Source organism: Euprymna scolopes, chromosome 4 (genome assembly GCF_053919585.1).
Source record: "Euprymna scolopes isolate OS-2025 chromosome 4, ASM5391958v1, whole genome shotgun sequence".
Lineage (NCBI taxonomy): Eukaryota > Metazoa > Mollusca > Cephalopoda > Sepiida > Sepiolidae > Euprymna > Euprymna scolopes.
The window spans coordinates 100,016,192-100,025,203 of record NC_136485.1 but is presented as its reverse complement, the minus strand read 5'-3'; the positions used below and the strand labels follow the sequence as shown (position 1 = coordinate 100,025,203).

Sequence of the window (9,012 nt, the reverse complement as noted above, 5' to 3'; positions counted from 1 at the left end):
GGCGTTGAGTTCCATGGTGACCAGCATAATTATTTGTCGCTCTCTTAGCCCCCCCCCCCTAGTCAAGGCTAATGCATGCGCACGTAACATTTTTTTTTAGTTACTGACGTTGGCTTAGTAACTAAACGATTTATTAATAATTTCGTAACCCTTAAACGCATGCCGGAAGATTTAAATTGGTTCATTATTGTTGTAATGAAAAAAAAAAAAGTTTCATTCCACACAAAACCGAAAACACATATTAATGATAAATTATTTATTATTTTATTCATTGAAATTTACTAATTTTTAAATAAAAAAGTAAAAAAAAAAAAAGTTAATAAAAAAAAGTAGTTGCTTATGTGTGCATAAAAAACTTGTTTTTTTTTTTGTTTTGTTTTTTAGATTAGGTCCACCTTATAATCACCCCCCCCCCAACATCCTCATCTTAAGAATAGCTTCCGGAATAAACACTACTTTTGGAGGGGGGGGGCTATTTGCAAAATTTAACTGATAGTTGTTGTCAGCATACCCACCCGAAAATACTATTAAAAAAAAAAAGGAGGGGTTCAGTGCCGTGGCAGAGAAGTAGATTTATTTATCAATAAAAGTTGCGGAGAAGTAAATTTATTTATCAATAAAAGTCATTTAAAAAAGAAAATTGTGGAGGTGGACCTAAATGTAAATATTTACCCAAAAAATTATCCTGAAGTTTATTACAAAAACGTTTTGTTTTCGCACTATTCAACAATTTGTTCATCCGCGCATGTAAATTAAAAAATATCTGTAAAAGTGAGAAGTTATCAGTAAATGATTTAGTTTTTATTTATTTATTTATTTACATTAGGTCCACCTCCACAAATGTTAAGAACGGCTTTCAGAATAAACACCCTCAACCTCTCCATGTTAACAATGGATTTCGGAATAAACACCATTGGGGGGGGGGATATTTAAAAAAAAAAGTCGATTAAAGTCGTCATTCTAAAAGAAATTTAAAATCAAATGTTTGTAAAAGTGAGAAATTATTAATAAATGTTTAGTAACATTTTTCGGTGCTAATGCAGAGAGTGATCCGCGCTATTTTTTAAATCGTGTTTTTTTTTTCTTCAATTGCAAGGTTAAAGTACAGAATATGTACAAAACACCCTCCCCTCCCCATGTTAAGAATGGCTTTTTAAATAATAACGTTATTATTTTAGCATGGATCACTCTCTGCATGAGTACCGATTTTTCTTTTAATATTCATAAAAAGTAAAACTTTTTTCAAAATAAATAAATAAATAAATGTTTGTAAATGTGACAAATAATCGTTTAGTTACGGCAACGTCAGTAAATAAAATGTTACCGGTGGGGTGGGGGACTAAGGGAGCGACTATAAATTTTTTCTGCTGCTCGCCATGGAACTCCACGCCCAAGGAGTACCAGAATGTAATTTTTTTTTGTCAAATAAATAAATTTCAAGCAATTTTTGCAATAAATAATAGATAGCAACTTCGTTAATTTTACGACTCGCCCCAGCATATTATAAACACCCTAACTTCCCCATGTTAAAACTTTCGGAATGAACACCCTCAACCTCCCCATATTAAGAACGGCTTTCGAAGGGCGTTTTTTTTTTAACATGGGGAGGTTAGGGTGTTTATAATACGTTGAGGCATGTCGTAAAAATGAAACAGTTTAGAAAAAGTTAAAACAAACTTTTTTATGTAAACAATGCCGTGAAAAGAAACTAAACAATTAAAACGTAATGTTTCATGATTGAAAAGCCTTAACATAAAATTGGTAAGTACATAAATGAATTTAAATTTTTAAAATATGGGATTTTTTTTTTTTTTTGTGCTAATGCAGAGAGTGATCTGCGCTATATTTTTTAAATCGTATTTCCACGTTTAATTAAAGTTTTATGATATGTTTTTATTCTATTGTAAGGTTAAAGTACAGAATAGGTACAAAACACCCTCCCTTCCTCATGTTAAGAATGGCTTTTTAAATAATAACGTTATTATTTCAGCACGGATCACTCTCTGCATGAGTAAGTTTTTTTGTTTTTTTTACTTACCTTGTAGTAGTTGAAACGGAAGTTACCAGAAATAAAACCGGACAAGTCTCCCAGAAACGACTTCGAAAAATATTTATATTTTATTTAATATTTTAATAATTCGCAAGGTAAATTTATTTTAATGACATAAAAGCATGCCTCGACTTTAAAGATGGGTTGTCTGAAAATTTCAAATAAATTGGTAACGTAGAAATATGCTTTTATTCACTTTTAACGAACCAAATTTACATTTTTATATATATAGATAAAAGGACCAAACCAAAATTATTTATTAGCAATCACTGTGTAAACGTGTCACCATGCCTAAAGTAAGCAAACTTACCGAAGTTGAGTGTGCTCGAATTATAGATTTCCATTAGGAAGGTTTGTCACAGCGGACGATCGAAGCTAAGGTAAATAGATTACTAGTTGCTGAATGAAAGAGTTTTTTTCTTGCTTGTTTATCCTAATATGTTGATGTGTAAAAACTGTATTATTTTTTATCCCTCTTTGTATTTTCAGCTCGGTTGTAATGTAAACATTCCTTACTCAAGTAATTAAGTTTAATGATATAATAAAAAAAAGGATAAATTACCAAAGCATTTCTTAAAATATAATTTTCAAGGGAAATAATTTAACCCAAAACCATTAGGTTTTTATTATTTTTACAGTAGATATTTATTAAAGACTAACGGGAGTGCTTGGCAGGTAATAAAATATATTTTAATTGATGCAGATTTCGTATTTATTTCGTATAGAGCCTATTCTCTATTGAATATTGTATTTAATAAATAGTAGGGATTTTAAAAGTTAAAAAAACAAATAAACTTAGGTGCCATCATCTAGAATAAAAATCAAAAGTCTTTAGCATTTCAGCTGCATTCCCTACCGATATATTGAGAGATATGTAAGAAAGATTTTAAATGCTTTAAGAAATGAATTGAATTTGGGCGAAAAGAAATACAAATATGTCGACAATTTCAATCTGCGTTATTATAAAACATCCTTTGGTAGATAATTACAGAAGTAATCAACCATCTCAACAAAAATAACCTTCTTAGTGACACTCAATATGGTTTCCATTCTGCTAGATCTACAGCAGATGTGCTTACAGTTATATCGCATAGAATTAGCAAATCTCTCGACGGTGGCAATCTCTTGACATATCTAAAGCCTTTGATAGGGTATGGCATAAAGGTTTACTTCATAAGATCGCTAGCTATGGTATAGCTGGAAAAGTCTTCTCAATTATTAAATCATTTCTTTCTGATAGGTTCATAAGAGTAGTAGTTGAGGGGCAAAAATCAGAAGCTCACAGTATTAATGCCGGTGTCCCTCAGGGGTCCATCCTGGGCCCAACTCTTTTCCTGATCTACATTAATGATCTTCCAAATCACATCCTTACATCATTTGTAGACATTTATGCTGACGACACTACCATTTATGGTAGCACATCTAAGACAGTAAACGACCAAGTTCTCTCCGATTCTCTCTCCTCTGATCTTAAGCACGTAGTACAATGGGAAAAGGAGTGGCTGGTTACTTTTAATGCATCTAAAACCAAGCTTCTCTCTTTACATCATCAACATTCTAATCCACATCTGGCATCAATTGAAATGAATGGCTCTCGTCTTCAGGAGGCCTCAAGTTTTGACAAGCTTCTGGGCTTGACCATTACTCCTGATCTTAAATGGAACACGTACATCAAATCTGTTGCCAAGGCCGCTGGAAAAATGGTGGGATCTTTCTATCGATCCGGTAAATATCTCACTGCTGATTCTATTCTCTATCTATATAAGAGCCAGGTACGTCCAAGGATGGAATACTGTTGCCACATCTGGGCAGAAGCTGCTAGAAAGGACTTGTCCTGCCTTGATAGAGTTCAAAATAGACTTCGTAGCCTCGTAGGAGATGTCCTTTTCTCCTCCTTGCAACCTCTATCTCACAGAAGAGATGTTGCAAGCTTGTCTCTGATGTATCGTTATTTTCATGGAAAGTGTTCGACTGAGCTTCAATCTATGGTCCCCCCTCGCCAAACTTTCACAAGAAACACTCGTCTAGCTGTAAACACTATCAATAATTTTCCCCACTCTTTATCTGTGCCTAAACCTAAACGTAGATTCCATGAACAAAGCTTCTTTCTTAGAACTGCACGCCTGTGGAATTGTCTTCCGTTTTCCTGCTTTCCGGCTGACTACAATATGGTTGTGTTCAAGTCTAACGTAAATAAGTTCTTGATGAGCCGTTCCATATAAGTTATCAAATTTACCAAATTTTCATTACTAATGATTACTATATTGTCCAATTTCTACTGTACACTCTTTAACCCTTATCCTTGAGTGGCCTCTTGGCCTTGATAATGTGGTGATGCCTATGTAAAAAAAAAAAAAAATTTCCTGTTTAAGAGTTTATTGATTAAATATTTACTCACTTATACACACAGACATACGCATACATCTACTGCTTTATTTATTAAAGATATTTAATCTTAGTTATACATTTTAAAAATATACTTAACATCTGCATGATGTTGGGTATTTTTTTGCTTGTTTGTCTTAATATTATTTTAATGTTTAAAAAATGTATTATTTTTCATTCTCTTTTTATTTTTATATTTTCAGCCTGGTTGCAACTTAAGCATTCCTAACTCAAGTGAAGTATTCGCTCGACTTGAACACTACCACATGCACAATTCACAAGTGGTTTCCAATCGTTTTCTCAGATACCCTTTAATCAAACCTGAAATTGACATTGCAAAACCACGTCGAGGCCGTCCACCCAAATATCCCCGCTTAGATATACCTCTGATGTCCAAAGCCCAATCCATGTCCTCTGAACTTTTTACATCTTTCAATGAAAATAACATGGTTATAAAGTCGCCATCACCATCCGAACTTGTCGCAGAAGACAGTTACATAATGTACAGAGAACAAGAAGCCTGTTCTGATGAGAACTGTCTGTATTTCATGAAGGGACATTACCATTGTTCGAAGCCTCGCTGTCACCATGTCACTGATCGTCTCGATGTGTTAAGTTTGCACACAAAGGACTTTCACAGTTTTGTAAATATTCTTGAAGGCTTCGAATTTTTTGATCACAATGTTGACTGCCATCGAGCTCAGTGTCTTAACAATAAAATCAACAAACATTTCCACTGCGTTCGTCCTCAATGTGATTACAGTTTTATCCGCCACAACACGATGGTGCTCCATGAGAAGAAGCACCATGAGAAGAGGGACTTGTCTCCAATATCGAAACGTACAATAACTTCGTTTGTGCCCATCATGCCAGCCGTTTCCAAAATTGCCATTCAGCCAACAAGCAAAGCTGTGATCAAGTCCTCAGGTACATTCTATCCAATTTCTACAATTCCTACCTGCCAGGCACGACCCTTGACCTCCCTATCGCAACCAGCTAACCAGATTAATAGCAACCATATTGTCAACACTTCATGTGAAAGTATGAGCCTACCACTGGCTGGTATGTATTCCGCTTCCCCGTCTTCTATCATCACAATGGGAACATCTCCAGGGTCAACATCACAGACCAGCATTAACGGCAGCAACACTCTGCCTTTACTGCTTCAACAACGAGTCGACAATGCTTCCATGTATCCAAACTGGACATCTATCCAGAAAAATATGCATTATTCTGTTTATCAAAATTGCGGCCGTCCGTTCTGCAAGCTTAAAAAGCGTGACCATTATCATTGCCCTCATTGTAACCAAGCATTCTCTGAGTCATCACGTCTTCGACATCACATGAGTAAACATGGGCTCAAGTTTCATGACGTTTCCTTAGTGCCTGAAAGTTTTATGTTTGAAAGTGGCATATCCAACGATAACTGTCCTGATAATCAGATAAGAGAAATAAATGAGCACGTTCACAAACAAGAGCACGATGAAGGGGGAGAAGGATATGAGGAGGATGGAGAGAAAGAGGAGAACAAAAAAGATGACAATGATAGCCTAATACCAGGAAGTGGTAAAAATAATGCCATAAAAACCATGCCGTCCTTTTTAATTGGTTTGACCAACTACCCCGCAGTTATAAAGAGCAATAATGTCACAGCGGTGACTAATTGTTTCGCTAGTCAAAAGGCCAAAGCAACACTGCTAACATCCGCCGAACGAAAAGACGACTTTAAAATTGCAGATGATGAAAACATTTTTGATAACAAAAGCGGAGATAGTTTCTCAATGTCGATGAAAAGTGTTTCATCTGCTGAACTCAACTTTTCACAACGTTTGGCACGAAAACGGATGGCAGGAAGTGAAGAAGTAATAAATGCCGAGTCTCCCAGTCACAAATTTAGTCGTCTTTCTTCTGTGTCTGGAGGTGGTGAAAAAATGCCTAATGGATACATTCGGGTAAAGTACAGTGAAGACTGTCGATATGCCAAATGTACCTATAAACACATGGTGACACATTTCCATTGTCAACGGCCAGACTGCGGATATGGCTTCAGCGATAGGTCAAGAATTGTTCAGCACAAGCTGCGTCATGAACGGATTGACAGCATCACCGGTGGTGACTTCAAGCAATTCCGTGCAAATGTGAACTGTGACTATGAACCTTGTGAATACAACACCAAGTCTTCTCATTATCATTGCCTCAAATGTAAGTTTGTATGCACGGATACGACCAAAGTCACGGCTCATCGGAAGTTTCATATAAAAATGGAGAATATTACTTCGCAAGGTTTCAAGAAGTACATGAGCAGTGATCTGTGTAATTTCCCATCATGTAATTACAATAAGAAGCAAACACACTACCATTGTATGCAAGTGAACTGCAACTACACCGTTCTCGGCCTGTCACAAATGACTACCCATAAGTTTAAGCACATTGCGGAATCAGCAGAGGTGTATTAACTTTTTCACTCCAACAGCACAGTATTTGTTTTCTATTTATTATTTTCAACGTGTTTTTTAGGGGGGGGGGCAGTGAAAACATTGTTTACTATACTCTAACATTTTTATAAATATGAAAAAAGATGTTATCTAAAAAAGAAAAAAAATCATTTTTTTTTTTTTCCTTGGAATCAAAGTTTTCTTATTGACTGTTTCATTTCAACTAAAAATGTAACTTGGATCATTAATATATATATATATATATATATATATATATATATATATATATATATATATATATATATATATATCTTTGTTATCCATCGACAGACTGTTTTGCTGTACCACAGCTCTTCACTGCGGCTAAACTAGCAAACTGCCTAAACAGGGAATTGAACCTACAACTATCTAGTCGATAGTTGACAGTTTTATCTCCAAGTCACAAGATCGGCACTAGTAAATCATATCTGCAATGTCTTTATATAAACATTGACCACCACTTTTTAAAGTGGTGGATTTGTTTATTTATAAACAAAGAGCTTTTGCTAAGTAAGTAGAAGGCGATATAATTTAAAAAAAGATGCTTTACCCCAGGAAGGGTGTGTGTGTATATATATATATATATATATATATATATATATTGTTCAAAATAAGTTTCTATTTAATTATACCTTTTTTATTTGTTTAATTTTTCTTATCTATTTTACATGAAAATTAAAAAATGAGATGTAAGTTCCATAGGTGTCACAAACATTTTTGGTTCTGTGTGGAATCATCATCAAAGATCAAATGAATGAGGCTGGAGAAGATGAAACTTGATAGCAGCTTAGGTTAGTATTTGTAGAGAGTGCAATGCAAGCATGGAGTGGCGGAGAATGGTCTATATAAAAAAGCTATAATTAAAAAGAAGCTCTATTATGTTTAACAATTTTTGTTTAAATAAAAAAAATGCTGCCTAAATGCTGATTGCTACTTCTTGACAAAAGCTTGCCATCTCTTCATATTGATGTTTTGCGTCCCCGTGCACATAAGTGGCTCTTCAAACCGACTTCATATTTGCATAATCATTCACAAATGTGACAGCTAGTATTTGGTGGTACTTGTGGACGGACTTCATTATGTACCTTCGGGTGTTAAACCAATCCACAGATATCACAACAATACTTGGGTGGTCTGCCGGGCAGCACATCCTTATAAAATTGTTGGTCTTGTTTAACATTGTGTGACTTCATATGGTTTACTAAATCAGCTTAAACAAATGACACACACACACACACACACACATTCCCAACAGTCAGAATACCTTCTCTTAAAAACTGACTCATAATTGGATAGTATTTTATCTCTTAGACTGATCGCACTTTCTGTAGAATAAAAGAAGGTTCTAACACAATCGAAATAAAATGATGTCTTAGCTGACAAATGTGCTTGGTCATTACTTTACTCAAAACAAGCTCTTTCCTTTTAGAGTTCATTTTAAAGCTTCCTTTTAAAGTTCACGTTGACTATAGATTCTCAATGCGTGTAAAATTAACAATGGATTCCTTCTCTTGAAAAAGAGGCATTAGATGAATAGCAGCCTGGTTCACCATTCCATAGAAAGGCAGATAAGATTTCCATGTGAAGAAAATAGATTTTTGATGTTTTTTCAAAATAAAATTCTACAGTTCTGTTTCCTTTAAGGCAGAGATGGGGGCTCTGTACTTTGCCTACGCATAATTTTAAGGCTGTCCCTGTTAATTTCTGCAAGAAAGAAAAAAACGGAAAAAAATCTTCAGGAAGAAGGTGATTTTGTTTTTATATTGAAAGTGATAGTATTACTTCTGAGCTTTATATATATCTATAATATAAAGCTGAACGTCTGTGTGTGTCTGGTCACGAATAGGCTCCTATATGGTTGACTATTATAGAAAAGTGATCACATATCACATATAATGATAGAAGATGTATAGAGACACAGGAATGGGTATGTTTCATCTGCCATAATGATGATTCATTAAAATTGTGAGGTCTGCGTACGTGCCTGGTCCACAAAGTATGGAAATAAAAAATTTAAAAAAAACTTTTACAAGTGCTTTTGATATAGATGTACATAATAATACTTTGATAAGTATGTTTTAACTTAAATAGGGATGGTATAAT

The 9,012-nt window shown here is 34.6% G+C and overlaps 1 protein-coding gene across 11 annotated transcripts in view; it reads left to right on the top strand.

Annotated features, from left to right (window-relative positions):
* The window catches only part of LOC145269173 (zinc finger protein castor homolog 1-like), a 750,830-nt gene extending 743,793 nt beyond the window's left edge, over positions 1-7,037 (top strand). For all 11 annotated transcript variants that reach the window (XM_080124811.1, XM_080124789.1, XM_080124817.1 and 8 more), the window contains one exon: positions 4,639-7,037. In XM_080124811.1, coding sequence (XP_079980937.1) covers positions 4,639-6,891 — 2,253 coding nt within the window. In that variant the 3' untranslated portion in view covers positions 6,892-7,037. The remainder of the gene's footprint in view (positions 1-4,638) is intronic.
* The last annotated feature ends 1,975 nt before the right edge of the window (positions 7,038-9,012 follow it).